At 41.2% G+C, this 19,570-nt stretch overlaps 1 protein-coding gene and 1 pseudogene across 1 annotated transcript; one reads left to right on the forward strand and one right to left on the reverse strand.

Annotated features, from left to right (window-relative positions):
• Positions 1 to 6,035: 6,035 nt before the first annotated feature.
• LOC147418787 (pentatricopeptide repeat-containing protein At2g39620-like) lies at positions 6,036 to 9,179 on the reverse strand (annotated as a pseudogene).
• A 5,060-nt stretch (positions 9,180 to 14,239) lies between these two features.
• LOC147418788 (uncharacterized) lies at positions 14,240 to 14,864 on the forward strand. The gene is made up of 2 exons (XM_086505444.1): positions 14,240 to 14,363; positions 14,473 to 14,864. The coding sequence occupies exons 1-2, from the start codon at positions 14,240 to 14,242 to the stop codon at positions 14,862 to 14,864; spliced, it is 516 nt and encodes a 171-aa protein (XP_086361570.1).
• The last annotated feature ends 4,706 nt before the right edge of the window (positions 14,865 to 19,570 follow it).

Here is a 19,570-nt window from a genome sequence, read left to right on the forward strand (position 1 = left end):
CTACACCATAGCCAATGAAGATGCATTTCTTGGACTTAGGATCTAGCTTAGCACGCAACTCCTTGGATACATGTGCATAAGCTTCACAGCCAAATGTGCGGAGTTTTTCATAAGACAATTTATGTCTTGGCCATAACTCCAAAGGTACATGAAACTGTAATGAAGCATGTGGTGATCTATTGATCAAGTACACGGCTGTGTATAATGCTTCAGCCCAAAATGCTTGCGGTAAATTAGCCTGTGATAGCATAGACATAATCCACTCTTGGATGGTCCTATTCATTCCTTTTGCAACATCATTTTGTGCAAGGGTATAAGGAGCTGTAAACTCACGCTTAATTCTCCTACTTGAACAAAAGTTTGTAAACTCTTTGGAGACATATTCTCCAACATTGTCTGAGCGCAAATCTTTCAACTTATGTTCAGACCGAGTTTCAACACTAGATAAGAACTTCTTGAAGCAAAAAAAGGTCTCATCTTTAAACTTCATGGCATAGACCCAAACATGTCGTGTTGCATCATCAATGAATGTAACATAATAGGACGCACCACCATGGGATTTAGAAGGCTAGGCCCACATAAATCACTGTGCACAAGCTCTAAGGGCTTTCTGTGTCAAAAGAATGTGTACGATGTGTCCATGTTTACTTTCCATATTGGCAGTGCTCACAAAAGAAAAAATGGTAAGTAGCCCAAACGAGAGAGTGTCTCCATTCCCTTCTTTGACATATGTCCTAACCTACTATGCCACAAAGCAACGGTTGGCAGCTCGGTTACAGAAAGAATACTGTTTTTATTAGATACATAAAGAGGATAAAGTGAACCAACTTTAGAACCATGGGCTATAATAAGATGACCCTTCGCAACATGCCAAGACTGCTGATGAAAAGTGACTTTGTAGACCAAGTCATCAAGACGTCCAACCAAAATCATATTGTGTGTGAAGGTTGAAACATGACGCACATTATGGATGATAAACTTCACCCCATTTTCCATGGCCATGGCAATATCACCTACGCCAACAATGTCACAAGAGTAATTGTCACCAAGTGTAACAGGGCCAATGGTTTCTTCGTATATAGTAAACCAATGCCTATGAGGCGTGACATGCAATGAAGCACCCGAATCAAGAATAATTGTCACCAAGTGTAACAGGGCCAATGGTTTCTTCGTATATAGTAAACCAATGCCTATGAGGTGTGACATGCAATGAAGCACCCGAATCAAGAATCCATGTATGGGATACTTTTCTTATCATCCCTTTGCACATAATGAGCTTTGCTATAATGCGAGCTAGTCATGGTCTTTTGACGCATCTCCTCTGAAAAAAGTACACTAGTAACATCATCGTATTTTAGCGTACCATTAAGAGCAGAGTTACTAACATATGTGCAGAAGATATCCCAAGAGGGTGGCAAGGAACAAAGCAAAAAGGTTGCTTTCATCTCATCATCAATGGTCATGCGCTATACACGAATCTGGGCAAAAAGAGAATCAAAATCATTGATATGGCTGGCAACGCTAGCTTACTCCTTCATACGAAGGTTAAAATTTTTTTGCATCATGAAAACCTTATTGCTAGCCGTATCCTTTTCGTAAGTGTCACATAGTTTTTGCCATAAAGCATGAGCAGTATCGCATTTTAACACTGAAAAGTACACCGACTCACCAAGGTTCGGTCTAATCATAGACCTGCATAGCTCATCAAGCTCCTCCCATTGAAACCGAGTCATGTGCATATCTTCAGTTCTAGCCGCATAGGCAATAGGCAACTTTTGGACAAGCACATCATGCATTTGGTTCTTCCAAAGCTGAAAATTAGTGCCATCAAACTTCTTTATGTCATAAATGTCACGTTTTTGCTAGTAGACATGGTGAAAAAACTACCAAAAGATTCTGGGAAAATTTTAGCAAAGTCTTCTTTGTATTTGCAACTATGTCAACCAAAATATGAGACAAAATGACCAAGTATGTCACTCACAAAGCATAAAAGAGGGCAATGCCTCTCAAAAGCACATTGTATAGAGACCAACAGACGCACATAAACTGTCAAATTGACCATAGACCACCAATTCATCGTCAAAAGCACCTATATCACTCTATACATGTCCTATGGTGAGGCCTCGTAAGGGATGCTCCAACTACCTGTATCACCGAAGATATCTTCACATTTGAGAATACCACGGCTCAATGAAAACCTCACACTATTGACCCTCAACAACGTAGGTTATGCAACAAAACGTATAGCCAAGTCTCAGAAATGGCTATCATCCGCACCAAGTCTCAAAAATGGTCGGGACTGTCGTACTAGCCAAAAGATGGCTCCACAACAGCGTACAATGGCAGTATCCACAAAAACGTACAAGTCTGTCACGATGCTCAAACATGCACCAAAAGCATGTGCATGCAAAGAAATATCCCTGCGGGGAGTCAAACTGCTCTCAAAAGAGCTCAAACACTGTCAAAAGTGCCAACATATGCATGTATGCATAAAAAATTGCTCCCGTTGGAACCAAAATATCGCAAGCACTGAAACCTGTAGCCTGTGAGTCGATGCCGATGCCGTAGCCGAAGCTGAAATCGAGGCCGAGAAGCACAGAGGAAACTAACCAAGCCGCTCTATGTACCTATACATGTACATGTATCTGTACTTGTAGTTGAAGAAGACAATGTCATCAAACTCCCACTCTATGTGTGTGTATGAGGCCACTCTGAAAGAGGCTACACACTCCCGAATGAACTGTGGGCTCTCGTAGATGGAAGAGACTACAGCAATGGTACCTGTAATGGCTATGGAAGTTCTGCAACACAAACTACCAAAAGAGAGCTGAAAAATGCAGCTCCTAAACCGTAGCTCGAATGAGGTTTCTGATGGCGCGAATGGCTCTGAAAGGGGGGTAAAACCCCTACACACCTCATGGAAACACTCTTGGGGTGCTGAATTTTCCGATGCCGAAGTCGGAACCATGTTTTCACTCTTAAAAGTGCACGCGCGGAAGCGATTTCGGGAATAAAACAGTTCTGATACCAGATGAAGGAGAGGAGCCGGGAGCACAGTGGAAGAAAAAGAGGAATACGCACACATACTCACACACACACCACCATAGCCATACACACCGGTTGGAGGGGGAGAGCCGACACACACTGTGTGCCCCCTTTCTTTCTTCTCTATCTTATGCACTTAGGCACAATACACACTCTACTTTGCGTTAGTGGCTCACACAAGTGTATAGCTGTACACTGAGGGTTAGTAGCAGTTAGTGATGGGTGGTCGGCCACATGGACATTAAACCTAGCACAAAGCTCATAGTACTTTGATCAAGAAGAAAGTAGTGCACTCTCATTTTGCAAAGGCGACAACAGTAAAGCGACATGCGGTCTTGATGGTGCTCGCACCTACTATACGGAGGTTCTATATACAAGAGTACTTTGCACAAAAGATTCATTTTTGAGGCATCAAATTTTGGTTGTTCATTGGAATCTCAAATTGTTATGGACCTTATTGTGTAATTTTTTTTGAGAAATTTCACCTATTTAAGAAACAATTATGTTGCTTGTAAATGAAAATTGTGAAGGAAAAGCGTACGTTTACTGCTTTCTAGAAGGTAGTCTTCCTACCAAAATGACTGCTTGAGCCTATACAGTCGCAAGTAAGTTCAAGACCAATCAATTTTCATTTTTTTGCTCAATCTATTTACTTCCATATATGTCAACACAACCTGACTAGCTCATGATGTACCAGTTTCTCAACGTGGTTATCAAGCAAGAAAGCAGAGATAGAAATTAAAGTAAAAGAAAGCAAGATGTCTAAATCTTTGACATTCAACATTGGTGCTCAATGTCTACCTAAGCAAAATAGAGAATATTTTTCTTCACACAATATTTCTTCCAATTGTGACCCATCTTTGCTAACAGAATCAGAGGAGACTAAGTATATCAATCACGGTGCTCTATCTTCCATAGGCCAAGCAACGCTTACAATACGTATTCCACTGCTACACAACTGCCCATCTGAATGTTCTATTTGCAGCAGTAGAGAAAACCTCCACCCAAGGTTGTTTGTAATTTGGGTAGACAGTGAGGAACATTCAAGAGATCTTTGTCATTGTTTTGCATTCTAAAGAACTGTTCAAAGATATTTCTACAAGGTTTGGAACTGTTGGCGACTTGACAAGCTACTCTTTTTTTGAGGCAACCCAATTTGAGGTAAATTAAGTTTCATGGTTTCTTTAGTCTCCTATCTCAAGCATGTAGATTCATTCTATCAAAGGAGAGCTTTTACTTGAGTTTTTTAAAATTTATCTTTACAAGATGTTTCAGATTAGTCTCATAAGAATGGAATTCTTCTTCCCTGGATGTACTTTTTAAAATACGCGAAAGGAAATCTTTTTTTTACCTTCCTTATCTAATACTCTTGTAGAAATGTTTTGCATCACCATTTTTTACCTGGAAAATAGACTATAAAAAGGTAGCTATATGCAATGAACATGGGCATGGAAGCTACAAGCTAAATTGAACATGGACATGGAAACTACAGTTTCAAAATTTTAAGAGGTAATGTAAGAGAGAAACAATGAGAGAGAGAGAGAGAGAGAGAGAGAGAGAGAGAGAGAGAGAGAGCCACGTATGTAGGTGGACGATGACATGAAACATCTCCCAAAGCAAAATTCAACTTTGCAGATTTGCAACCATGGAAATATACACAAGGAAACACTTGATAAATAAGTATAATCATTGAATTACAGTATGCCAATGTTAATCATTCCTCTCAAAACAGACATTGAATTCTTTTAAAAGATATCTCCTGTCATTTCAATTTAAGAGATGGTTAGTAGTGTAGGAAGAAGTGACGTAGACAAACGTACCATGACTTCATGATTGGGAGAGGATTAATGCAGCTCACACGAAGGTGTTGTCACTAAAGAGCCAAACTTTCTTTTGCTACTAGTATATGAAACAGAATATATTACATACAAAAAGCCAACAAAACATTTTAGTAGACCACGCAGGAAAGAAGTATCAATCAAATGTGTGAACAATTCCATTCATATGTTCCAAAAAAATACTATGAAACCAAGGTCGTCCCACTTTCTATTTAGCTATATTGTAGCACTCCTCTTAACTTTTACCATAATTTTCTTTTTGGCTTATTAATGCAGGTGGGAGAAACAAGTAAGCACCTATCTAAAGGTCAAAAAAACAATGGATGCAATCGTCTCTAGCTGCAATATTGCAATATCCTGCAATCATGTGTCCTATTAAACAAACATCACGTTCTTTCAAGAGCTTCTTTTTCCATTCCAGTTTGAAAGATGGTTGCTATAGTGATGCAGGAAAAAGTGCTATGATGTCATTGGTCAAGATGGTCTATGATTCCCATATATGAGCTCACTTTTTTGAAAAAAAAAAACATGCAGCTCATAGACAGGCCTTCTGAGCCAAGCTTTTCCTCGCAACCAATATAGAACACTATGTATATCACACATACAAAGCCAACAAGAATTTTGTTGGATGGTGTAGAAAGATAGCATCAATTTGCTCCTAAAGCGCCACAAAACCAAGGCATTTTCACTTTCAATCTAGTTATTTTGTCTCTGCGCGCTAATATGAAGCAACTTGTTTATTACTGATTTGTAGTTTGTAGAACTTTCTATGCCGATATTCCTCTTAACTTTTTAGCGAAATTGACTTGTTGCTTATTGCTACAAGTAATGCCAATCGTCCTATAGACGCCTTGTTTCATTAGCTCCCTGTTTGGCATCTTCTTTGTGTATCCAAAGTATCACATTTGCAAGCGTAGATCCTCTATATTGCAACATCTTTTGTGAGTAAGCATCTATCTAGAACTTAGTAAGGAAGGCGAGAGAACATTCAACCGGGCAATCTATCGTGTAGATGAGTCTAATGGAAAACACTGAACTAGGGATGTGATGGCTAGTAGCAATGCTCTCATATTGCATCTGATACGTCTAGATGAGTCTAATGTGAAACATTGAATTAGGACGTGTTGTCTAGTAGAAGTGAAATCTTGGACAAGAATGTAGGGTTCAATGTGAAATGTTGAACCTCGATTTCTGCATGCTCTATGTTGTGTACCACATGTAGGTGTACTACTAGTATGGATGATGATGAGCATGTTTGCATGGTGTTAATGGCTACTATTTCTCTTGAGCTATGTCTATTTTGAAAAGTGTAATCAAGGGTGATCACTCTTCTTTCACGGGGTTATGCCACAAAAGTCATGACATGGCAATCCTGCTGCTCGGCTGGATGATGATGGGGCAATCTTCTACGGACGTAAGGACTGCAAGAACGGCGTGCTGACATGGTAACAACATACAGACGCTCTACTGTCATGGCAGACAGCCCACATGGATACTCTTTGTGTGTCTCTATGTGGACACTCAGTCACAAGTTGCTTTTTACTGTGAGTTACTCTCAGCAGTTGCTTTGTGACTGCTTTAAGGAGTCTGAGAGCTCTATAAAAATACTCAAGACTGTGAGGGTGGGCTCTCCGAGTTTGAGAGCTCTATGAAAATACTCAAGACTGTGAGAGTGGGCTCACCGAGTAGTTGTACTCATTGCTTGACTTCAATACAAATACATAAATACCACTACGGGCGCATGTTCAGGAGCCAGCATCTCTAGGAGGGAACTTCGCCACTGTCTTGTGTCGTTGTGCAGGGTAATCTTTATACATTGACAATGCATGCTCAAATGCTTGTTTTCCTAGCCTAATGTTTCCCCATTTCTTGCAAGCATCCAACACGGAATGCCACAAGGATAGATCAGGGCACATGGGCATCTTTCTTACTGTACTTACAATAGTCTCAAGCTGGCCAGTGCACCCAAACAGGTCAACAATACAAGAATAATGTTCATAGGCTGGAGCTATGCCATAGTCTTTGCTCATGGTATGGTCAACAATACAAGAATAATGTTCATAGGCTGGAGCTATGCCATAGTCTTTGCTCATGGTATCAAAGTACGTTTTACTGCTTCTCAGAAGACAGGTGCGGGTACAACCATTAAGAACAATCAGAAAGGTGACTGGATCCGGTCTAATACAATCTTGTAGCATTTCATTATAAAGCCTAGACACAATTGTGCTTTGCCCAAGCTGTGCATATCCTGCAATGAGAGAGTTCCATGAGATTATGTCCCTTTGCGGAAGTTCATCGAAGACTATTCGTGCTAAGGCAAGCATACATATCAATCAAGGTGTTGCCTACTACAATCTCCTTGTCAAGCAACCCCTTCCTTTCAATCTCACCATGTAGTTCTTGAACCACATCTGTGGCACCAACAGTACCACATGCTTTCAGGATGCTGATGAACGTGGCAATGTCTGCGGTGAGACCTGCAGACTGGAATTGCTCAAAGAGCACAAGTGCATCTTCCCCTTCTCCACTCTCTGCGTGGAAGCCTGTCAAACACTTGTTGCACCTTCACAAGCAAGCCGGTCCTGGCATACATGTCAACCAAGGTGCTACCGACAATGAGGTCTGTTTCAAGCAATCCAAGTCTATCGATCTCAGCATTTATCTCTTCACCCTTCTCCAAATCCTCTAGGTAGCCACAAGCTTTTAAGCTGCACAAATACGTGACTGAATCTGGTGAGACCCCTTCAATTTGCATTTGATTTAAACAATCAATAACCTCCTCAAAATACTCATGTTCTGTATAACCAGAGATTATTGCATTCCATGAGGCAACATCTCTTGCAGACACTCTGGCTAATGTCTCCTTAGCCCTCACAAGCCAGCCACATCTACAATATGTTTCAATGTCTGCATGTAGTTCTATACATTTACTCCTCCCTTGTATGCTGGCACAAGCTTTCAAACTCCACACATAAGTAACCGCATCTGGAGACACTCCCTCCAGCTGCATCTCTTCAAAACGCCTCAAAGCTTCTTCACCACGGCCATGCTCAGCATATCCTGCAATTAATGAAGTCCATGAGACAACATTTTTTACTGCAAGTCTGGCAAAGACTTCCTCCCCTTTTGTGAGCCATCCACACTTTGCGTACATATCAATCAGGGAGCAGCCAACCGAAAGGTGTCTTTCTAGGAACCCGCGTCTTTCAACTTCAAAATGCATTTCCAAACCCTTCGATGCATATCCTGTAGTAGCACATGCTTTCAAGGAACAAAGACAGGTTATAACATAAGCAGAAGCACTTTGGCTTTGCATCTGGTCATAAAGCTCAAGTGCACTCTCAGCAAGCCCATATTCAACATATCCAGACAGTAGAACATTTCAAGAGACTTCATTTTTCTGTGGAAGCTTATAAAACACTTGCTTCACTACATCAAGGAAACCGAATTTCGAGTACATATCAACCACAGTGTTGCCAACAGACAGATCTTGCTTGAGGAGACCAGTTCGAGCAGCCTCAGCATGTATGTCTGCCCCTTTTCATATCTTTCAGTTTGATACAAGCCTTCAGCAGGGTAATAAGAGTCTCACTGCTTGGAGATAGTCCTTTTGCATGTCCTCGTGAAGGAGAAAAGCAGAATCAGTCCTTCCATTTTCCACATAGCCACTGATGAGAGAGGTCCAACTCAATGCAACTCTGAGAACCAACTTGTCAAAAATGAATCGAGCAGTTCCTAAACTTCCAATTCCTGCAAGCATAACGACGAGGTAATTCCCCGATGATATGTGGGTTTCCTGACCGTTCTTCTGAATATACATGTGCATGGAGTGTGCTGCCAAATAATTTGCCTTTCTCAAATTCAGCATAATACAAGCTAGAAATTGAACAGATGGCTGGGGTAACATCTGAAGAGAGAGCTCAGGACATGCACATTCACTGTATTCCTTGCCGTCCTGCCCACGATCTCGGATATGAAGGACACCGCCGTTTCTTCTTCATTTTTTTGAGCGCCACCTTTAAACTTAACTTGTCATGTTGTTTTACTCGGGGGTAGTGGAGCCCTGTGCAATTTTGCGTGCGCATATTCCAACCACCTTTGCCTCTGCACAGATGCACAGACATATTTAGAGACTTTGGGATGTTCAAGCAGACAATGTCCATTTGAGAAGAAAAGGGAATGTGACCCAATCTTGCAGTTCAGATGTTGTTCTCTCTCTCTCTCTCTCTCTCTCTCTCTCTCTCTCTCTCTCTCTCTCTGGCGTATGAAGCGATGCAGAAGTGCGAAATCAATGCAGCTGGCTTTGTTGACGTAATAAACTTAATTTGTAGGGAAAATTACCAAAATACCCCTCTAATTTGAGGAAATTCCCAAAATACCCTTGTATCTATTTTGGTTGGAATGTTCAAGATTTTCTAATCTTCATTCGTTTTTGACAATTGAGATCCGTTTTTGAGTGCTCAGCATGTAATTTGTCACCAGTTACCATCGCAAAAAAGGCAATTATGTCTATAAATAATGAAGCAATTCATCTCCAAAGCCTACGTAACCATCGTTTTAGCATCTTGTACGATAGTCAATCACTCTTCTTGTGAACACCTACAAAAAAATTTATTTTTTGAGAAATTTAGTCTCACAACCAAGGGTATTTTGGGAATTTTGGAAAATTTGAAGGGCATTTTGGGAATTTATGACAAAATATCGGGGGCATTTTGGGAATTTTTGAAATTTGAGGGGTATTTTGGGAATTTCCTCAAATTAGAGGGGTATTTCCCCTAATTTGTATTTTGCTCTTAGTTTGAACTTTGATCCGTGGGATTGTCAAGTTTAACAGTGGTCGGCTGTACGAGCTCACGCAACCCGCCTATGGCGAATCTCGCTCGCTCTTACCAATGGGCCTTAATAAACACTTTGCACTGGCCAATCGTATACATGGAGTGAATTAGTTGTCGATGCAGATAGTAGTACCGATCGATAAACAGGGCAGATCGAGAAGAACCACATGTCAATGCACTCGGTGTGGAATGTGTGCCTGCAAGATGGAAGCATTCTACCTTCCTCATTCTCCTCGAGTTCACTGAGGCAAACCGCACATTCGAGCAGGGGCACCATGGATTCTCCTTACCTGCTTCAAGATTGTTCATAGAGACGGCCATCACTGCCTTGTAGGTAAATATGGGGAGTTGTGCGATGGTGGCAGCATTGAGGCCGGTGTGACAAAGGTTTGGACGGCAGTGCAAGCATATGCGACGCCGCTGCAAATGTAAGCGGATGTGGAAGAGCGGTGTCAGAACAATTTCGCATAGCTGGAGCAACTCCTCTCTCTCTCTCTCTCTCTCTCTCTCTCTCTCTCTCTCTCTCTCTCTCTCTCTCTCTCTCTCTCTCTCTCTCTCTCTCTGCACATCGCTGATAAAAGAGGTGATGCCTTTTCGTTTTCTTTTTGCTTGCTACCCCCTCCCTTTTAAGTGCCACGAGGTCCCAAAGCATGGGATCAATGGTCCCAATGGAAAGGCGGGATGGCGATCGATCTGGATCGTTGATCGATTAAAATCTAAACTCGGGATCCCGAGTTTAGATTTTGAAAAACTAATCTCGGGAGGTCAGCCTAATCTCGAGACGCTTCGCTTTCCCAACCAGGTTTTGAACCCTCGTCATCAGCTTGGGAGGCACACGCCTTGACCAACATGCCCGCGTGCGCCTCGTTGAAATAGATGTGATTTCACATCTATTTGAAGGTAAACTCGAGATCCCGACATAAAAACTAAACTCGGGATCCCGAGTTTAGTTTTTACTCGTCGACGGCCGAGATTTGCGCGCGCCTTTGATTTTGCACAAGAGCTATTGATCCCATGCTTTGGGACGCCGTGGCACTTAAAGGTGAGGCTTGCTACCCGGAGTCCACTAACCCATCCTCTAGTTGTGCGACATGGCTTGCCTGAATCCCCATCTCCCTTGCAACATTTTTCATTGAAAAGTCTTGCATTTTGTAGGGAGATGCCACAATGGAATCATCTATAAACAAAATATGTGCACAATCACCCTTGATGCCTTGCAAGTAGAGTCTAGACTTGCTTCTTTGCTTTGGCTAGCACTGCTTCTACTACAGTAGGAGTTGTTATCGAGGTGAATCAACACATGTAGCTGCATTCTGACACAATATCTGGATCTTAACAATATTTTTGGCTTGGAAGTAATTATCTATGCCACTATCTCTTCAGGCGAATGACCAACTACTACCATTGAAGCTTATGTGCAGTGCCATGCCATGATGTCAATTCCGTGGCAATTCTCTCATTAGCTATTTGCTCTGCCAAACTGTGATTTGGTGAATGCCTCCACGTTCTTGCTTGTGGATGATATGGAGCCATGGCCTACTCTATAATTACTTGCCATCACATACACTGCATGTAGTTGCACTTGTAGCGTTTAAACACGTCCCATGGAAGCAAGCGTGTCCTTGTACTGCAGCATGGTATCGGAAAGACATTTTGACAAATAGTGTTGAGGATGCCAAGAAGGGGCATGACTGCCTTCATCAAGTAGTATTGTTGGTGCCACAATAGCTTGTAGGTAGCACACAGGGATGACCTTGAGGACCGAACATCTCTCATGCTGCAAGAGAGTAAACCAGACAGGGAAATAGAGCAGGAGGGGTCGGTGCAAAACCTACAACAAAAACCAAAGAACGGAGAGTTTACAGATCAATAAACAATGCTCTAATTTTCATTCTCTAAGCTACCCATACTCACAACATGATCTAGCCAACTTCCTTCCTCTCCTGCGTGGTGGCCATCTTTTTCCTCTTGTGCATACGCCCAATCATCCATGCAGGGCTTTGTTAGAGAGTGCAATCACGCTAGTGGAAGCAAGGCCCTAGCAGCACAGATCAGTTCTCGTTTCAAATTTGCACGCTTATAGACTTTTGCAGGCTCTCATAAGGGCCGCTTCGTGAAAGTTGTCAAGCCAGGCTCTCATAACTTTTAAGGCTTGTGTATCCCGATGCCCTTGTCGAGGTCCACAATGTCGTGAGTGCATCCAAGCAACATGCTATAGAAGCCTAAGAGAGACTTCTCATAGCCCTCCAAAAGATCCTCTAAAGGCGTCCCCCAATTAAAAAGGCCTACTTGTAGGCTTGCTGCAAGAGCCATCAAAATGAAAAGAGCCCATGGCTTGGGGAGTGGTTCAACCACCCTCCAAAATGGTCTCCCACCTCTGAGACAGGAGATTGCATGTTTAAGACATGCATACTCAATTGACTCTCGGTGAAAAGGACCCGTTCCAACATTGGAAACCGAAACAGCAATCGAGAAATACCCTGCAGCCAAAAGAAGCTTCTCTATGGGATTGCCTCGTCGACACTAGCGGGCCCCTTCATGTCAAAGGGTCATCTGTTCTAGCTACACTTTTCGCATAGCTATGAGCAAGTGCTCTAAAATGTACGCTCAACACTGTTCTCTGAGATACACACCCACTTTTTGTATATGTGCCTCTTAGGCTCTTCGTAACCACCTTCTCTCTCTCTCTCTCTCTCTCTCTCTCTCTCTCTCTCTCTCTCTCTCTCTCTCTCTCTCTCTCTCTCTCTCTCTCTCTCTCTCTCTCTCTCTCTCTCTCTCTCTCTCTCTCTCTCTCTCTCTCTCTCACACACACACACACACACACACACACACACACACACAAGCGAAATCATATCACTGCTGATGTGGGCCAGGGCGAGGAATCTATTACACCTAACCCCTCTCTACAGTGCGACGTGGTGGCCAACAACTACCAAAGACGGGGAATCTATTAAGCCTAACCCCCCATGTAGTGCAACATGGTGGTCAACAACAGACAGGGGGTGATAAATTTAGTTGTATCCCCTCTCCACAGTGCGACACGATGGTCAGCAACAACTACCAGATATGGGGAATCTATTAATCGTAACTCCCTTGCAGTGCGATGCAGTGGTCAACAACAACAGCCAAGGGTGAGCAATCTAATCGTATTCCCTAGGCAATGGCACTCCTTGCAGTGTGACACAAGGTCAACAAAAACCAAAGCGAGGAATCTATTACACCTAACCCCCTCTCTGCAATGCGACACAGTGGGAATCTATTCAGCCTAATCCCCCTCTAGTGCGTCGCAACGGTGAGCATCTGATAGAGACGAGCAATCTTATTGTATTTGCTATGCCTCTCCCTGCAATGCAGCACAGAGTTCAACAACGTCCAGGATTGAAGCATTTAAGTTCTAACCCCCTTGTAGTGTGACCTAAAGGTCGACACAGCCAAGGGTGAGTGTCTAAGCCCTAGTCCCCCCCTGGAGTGTGACATGAAGGTCAACACTGCTAGGGATGGAAATCAAACTTGTAAACTGATCCTAAGGTGTGAGCAATGTGCTACAACAAAAGGGCAAGAAAAATTGTTAGATAAATTACATATTCAAATTTGGACATATAATTACCTACTAACTAAAAAAGATGCGGATGTACGAGGAGAAAGTGCTAGGGGGAGAGGTAGTAGGTAACATTCAGATCACAAAATGTAAGAGAGGCAGATGAAAAGTGCAGGTCATAGTTTGTTTCGACTGTCTCGCTTGCGGAGACAATTGTTTATATTACTACAATTTTTTGATCAAAAATTAGTTTGATTAAAATTTACTTTATATGAGTATATGCATATAATACGGCTAATCATCATATAATGACATATTATTTGTACATTTTTTGATATACTGGCATATAAATGCAACTTAGCTCCCACTTTGATTTTGAGAAATCTCCAAGGACTCCTTGCTCTCAAATGCAACATTGCTTCTCTCAAGTGGATCTCACGTAATCGCCCAATGCTGCTTATAGGCTAAATAAGGCTGCAACAACTACATGGACTCCTTTGAAAACCATTGTCAATGTGGCTCCACCTAAAATGGTGCAGGTAGAGGGCAAGTTGAAGAGACAAATATGAAAGAGAGCTATGGAAACTACATCTCAGCCTGCACTACCTATCATTAAAAATTTTAGAGTTGAATTCCCAGCCGATGCCTACACACATTTCTAGAGATGTGATCAGTGACACTCAATGCAATGGTAGAAATCCCATCCAAAGGAATATGTTTTACACATTAGGCAGTTGGACAATTATTGGATGCGTGCACCAAGATATTTGAAGACATGAGAAATGGTAATTTGAATGTCATTTCCAAACCAGGAGATGAAAATGTGAGTATATTCCAAAATATTATGTCCAACGAAGAGTCCTTCGTTCCGCCAATCAATGTCTCTTTTGTTGGGATAGAATTTCATCTTGCATATATGTGAACAACCTATATCATCTGGTTGTGATAGCTATTGGAAATTGTTAGCAAACCAACAAGAAGAAATGAAGTTCCCGCTCTTGCGAGCCTTTTTGAAGGATTTATACACCACTATGCTTGATCATGTTGGGAAAGAGAGGCAACCCAATCTTGACAACATTGTCTACAATACTATAAAGGATAAATTGGGTGAGTTTCTTTCTCTTAACTTGGTTAGATGTGGATTTTCTCGTTCCTACCATTGCTTACTGTTGGCAATGTCTCATTGCTATTGTGCATGTCGTGTCTCCATGTGTAGGAGATTCTATTGCATCACCAAAAAAAGCTTGTGGTTTGAACAAGAAAGAACACAAATTCCTCATGGGTGACAAGTCCTCATCTGGAAAAAAGCACAACGGAGGCAACAAAATGACGGTGTTGAAGAAGGCACTCAAGAGCACAGACAAGCAGCTAATATCATTTATGGATAATGTGGAAGCAAGAAGGTCAAAGCATGATTATGAGGTCATTGAGCTGACAAAGACTGAGTTTGAGGAGGCAGTGGCAATCAATCAGGAGCACTTGGTGTTAGAGGAGGAGTCTAATGGGGCACTTAAACAAATTTCTAATGCATTTAAGTGTTTTGCAATGTATGCATCAAAAGCACAACTTCTAGAAAATTCCTTTAAAAATTCATATTTAGAGTTATGATAACATGCTATTTAGTCTTATACCAAACCCAAGAAATGCATACCAGATTGCTCATAACTTCTAGTGTTTAAGATATTGCTCTTTTGGCAACAAAATCTAAAATGCTAACTTCTCTTGGGATGATATTTTGGCTTATCTCCAACCTTCGATGTGTATGCCAATTATCTCGCTGACAATGTAATGGAACCGTATCTCTTGTTCGTCGATTTTCAAGTGATGTAAATATTGTCGATCTCCTCATGATGTGTATAATATTTTTTTGCTTCTCTTTTGTGGATATCTAAGATAGTAGACCACTGATATTTTAACAAATGAGAAGAAAGCCTCACTGAGTAAGAATGAGAATAACCGGTAAAAGATTGCAACCAATGCCTTCGTTTTTTACTTGAAACTATTGCAACCAATCAATGTTTTGCTTGGAATGCAAGACTTTATTAATATTGTTGACATTTAGACACAAACTCAGGAAGGGGTATTATATTTTACACTATTGCGGTTGTAATAAGTTTTTTCTTAGTTCTTGCATTTTGCACAGCTTGCCTGTCTGGAATGGTCAATTCAAGAATACGTGCACCCCAAACACTCATAAAAGTGAATATGTATTTTTTATGCAAGTAAAAGTTTTCTTGCTAGCTGAGAATTAAAGAGTAGATCAACAGCATACTTGCTAAGCATTGCCCAAATTCTAAGTACCAACAAGCTGTTTCATTTTTTGCTATGGTCTTGCAATTCCTGCACTTATCTGCATCAAAATCTAAAGCACAAAGTGAGGCCATAATTTCAATGGTGATAAGCACGACCAATCATTTTGAATGAATTTTTCATGATCAAATAAATGAGCTTGCAACAACAGACCTTTCTTGGCAATAAAGTGTCCCCATCTTTTGAGTAAAGATCCTACCACTTTGACTTGAGAGGAATCAGCCTTTCTGCATGGAAGCCACTGCAAAATACGTGATCCTCTTTTTCCTTTCTACATGTATTGTTTTCACTCAAGAGTGGAAGCTTTTTGCAAACTCTCACCTTTGTCGTTTTTCAACAAATCAAAAACTAAAATATACTTACACTGATCAAGTATTTCGTTGCCAAGAAAACTATTGTACTCCACACCTACCACATGAGGAAGAGATATCCTAGTCTATCAAAGCACTAACAATGGCTTATACTCACCACAAGGGCATAAAGACTCACCATATAACAAAGTTCCTACTGATCTTAGCACACTATAGCAAAGAGACGAACTTTGATAGGGGCAGACTTGCTTGTGATATCCATCACTCTGTGGTCAAGGTATATGTATCACCACAAAAATAGCGCCATAAAAAATAGAGAGAGCTGATAACTCATGATCTAGATGACTACTTTGTAGTTGATATTTAAATCACATACTTTGAGATGCACAAATAAGGTGTCATACTCAGACCAGTCCTTCGTTACGAATTAGAGCAAAGTGGGAATGCAAACAAAATGAGAATTCTTAGTGCAATACCAACAAGTTAGCATAACCAACGATGGGCATTCCAATTGCCTTGCATAGCCTCAAAATCTGATGTCAATTCTTCTCATTGATGGTGTTATTGCAAATCTCAACACATGATGTAGGTTGCTCTCCTCCCCACAATCCAAACACATGTTATAAAGAATGCAACATAAAATAATAGCCCTTTCCAGGAGGTGTGGATACAGTTTCATCGCTTTTTTGTGCACGTATCTCCACTTCATTTTAAGCCATCCAAAGCCGTGTTTCGACATAGTTATTGGAGATGAAAGCTTACAATTGAAAATCTTCTCAGTTGGACTAGAGGGGGTCCTATAAGGCCTCATGAGCCATGAAAGTAAGGGATACCTACCACCTCCAATGATATACTCTCTAATGGAGAAAGAACCACACACATACTTGGGCCCATTCAAAATCCCACCACTGTTTGCACAATAATAAATTTCTGAATTTTGAAGCAACCTAGAGTTGTTAATAGAACCTAGAAAACAAGAAAGAAATCCATGAACTACATCTCACTACCACTACGCATTGGACCAGCATGGAATAGTCCTTGTTGCTATCGTACCAATATAAGGCCAACTCACCTTGTGCTCTCTCCATGACAATGTGTGTAGCATCCATAGGCCCACACACATTTGGTAAACCTTGCTTAGCTAAAAATCCTTCCTTGATGTTATTGATAAGAGAGAAGTTGTTGTATAAACTTGCATTGATGAAATAGAAATGCAATGATTCGGTTGTTTATAGTCTCCATATTTGTTGATTTTCCAACACTAGTGGGCCATGGCCATGGTCAAAGTACCTATTGCCACTCCAATGGCCACTTGCTTCTTGATAAAAAGAAATATGTCTTTTATCCTTGCAAACGATGTCGATATATTTTCATGTTGCAATTGATCCTTAAGGAGATCCATCAAGTTTTGAAAGAGGGATTATGGAAACCTAAAGACACTCTTAAACCTTTTCTTGCTAGCTTGAAAAAAAGTGACGTAATAATTCCACCACTTAAGAGTGCGCGGTTTCACATACCACTCTAAAATTGCATGTCGTGCAATGAAGGGTTCTGAATAGAAATGCTTGATATACATATGCAACAAAGCAATAAAAACATTGCAATCTTTGTTCTGTGTGTGGGTCAACCTTCTGCAACCATTAAAAAGTAGCAAGTGTTGAGCCTCAAGATGATTTCTTGCTTGGTGCCTTTGCCGAAGCAACAAAAAAGCATGGAGATTAAACTACACATGATTGTAAAGAACACTTGTGAATGCAATCAAGCCATGCTTGACAAGATCACCAGTCAAACATATAACACACTGATCAAAACTATTTGATTCCAATGGTGAATTTTGACTACTACCTCAAAAAACCTAATTAACATCCAATTTTCAGGTTCCACAAGATCCAAATATAATTCATGCAACTCAAAGTTTCAACGCAAATCACCAGCATATCACTTATCCTAACAATAGTAGCATGCACATGCCACGATCAGTTGTTGTTAGTAGGGATATCCAATAATCAAGGCATACCACCTACTAGACATTACCTTATAGCACACCCAACAATCATTACATTGTTCATGGAAAATCCTCGACATGCAATACGTCATCACACTCAAAGAGGATATACATCGTTATGTTCTAGTTGAAAAAATTCTTGACACACATTGCCTTGTAGCACACCCACTAGTGAGAGGCATAATTGCAACAATACCAACAAAAGCATTATGTGCTTCCACACATCAAGTTTACATACGGTCCACAAAATTGGGGAAGGTTTTTTGGCGAGCATTTTTCGGCGATCACTTTTTTGGAATCTGGCAAGCAGATTCCAAATAGAGTCTTTCTGTCTCTCAACCCTTGATAGTGGAGGATCCTCTCTCTCTCTCTCTCTCTCTCTCTCTCTCTCTCTCTATACTTTCTATAACAGGATTTGTTGTACCACATCCTACCTCTGGCTTGGACTAACACTAGCTCAACCCCTGAACTGATTCATTATGTGAGTGGATAGCCGTATCTCATCTTCTCTCTCTATTTATCTTTCTTTACTTTCCTTTTCTTTGACTGTTATATAACTGTGCTCTTAAAACTATCGGATAATGACCCCTTGGCCCAACTGGGCTTCCCTCTCCCTCTTTCAAAGCTTGGGAATAATTACAGTATCCTCGTGGTGATTTGGGTCGTCTAGGTGATTGTTTATTATCATATGGTAACTTTTTACCGTGGGAACAGGGTTTGGCCACAAGGTGGTTGGAAAAATAATGGGATTTTTTTTGGGCACCTGCTTTATCTGGGTCGTGTACTATTTGAGGGAACGATCATAAAGCTCACTTGATGGCACAGCGCGACGTGACAGGGAATCGTGCCTCTCTGCGGATATTGCGAACGCCGCTTGCTGATTTTGGGTGCATGCGACTAACATTGCCCTTGCGCGGTGGGTGGGCATTCGAATGCACGGCCAAGCTCCATGTGCTCATGAGGGGGCTCCACGGCCGAGAGTGGGAGTCTGCAAAGCCTGTCAATACCTTATAAAGGTGAGCATAATGCTCAGTTAGCTTCCATTAATTATATGGTATTCTATCCTTTCATGTTTTTGCATACACTGAGTGGGTAAGGGTGTGAGAAATTTCACCTTGTCTTTTGCAATCCTGTTGCACACACTGTACTGTGGGTGAGATAATTCATCCCTGCAAGTCTTTTGGTGATGGCTCCCAACAAAAAATCATTGGCCGAATCGACAGAGGTACCTGTGGGTTTTTTTTACTAAAAGGCATTTTTGGGTATGGTTTGCTTTGACATTATGGAATAGAATAAAAGTTGGTTTTGGTTTTTCACTGCTGTTGGTTACACCTGATTCAGTTTTGAACTATGCGAATTAATCTATATGCACTTGCTATTTCTAAATGGGGAACTTAGAAACTTTTGGCATTATCAGGTAAGGACTAGTCTAATCAGTAGTTTCAGACTGATACACTGATCATTATATCCAATGTGTAGTATTATATGAGGCAAAGAGTGGTCACGGGCTGTTGGACTGCTCTTATATCTGAGAAAAGGGAGTTGGGCTTGACTTACCTTGACTCTAGTTGATAGTGAGATGTCAAATCAATGGTTGGGCTAAGGTGGATTGTTCGACTATATGATAATCCTTGCCGATGGGTTGATGTATGAGAGGAAGGGATATCCTATGCTGGACTAAACTGGGT

The sequence above is a fragment of the Adiantum capillus-veneris genome, chromosome 29 (genome assembly GCF_014529385.1).
Source record: "Adiantum capillus-veneris isolate H3 chromosome 29, ASM1452938v2, whole genome shotgun sequence".
NCBI classification, from domain to species: domain Eukaryota; kingdom Viridiplantae; phylum Streptophyta; class Polypodiopsida; order Polypodiales; family Pteridaceae; genus Adiantum; species Adiantum capillus-veneris.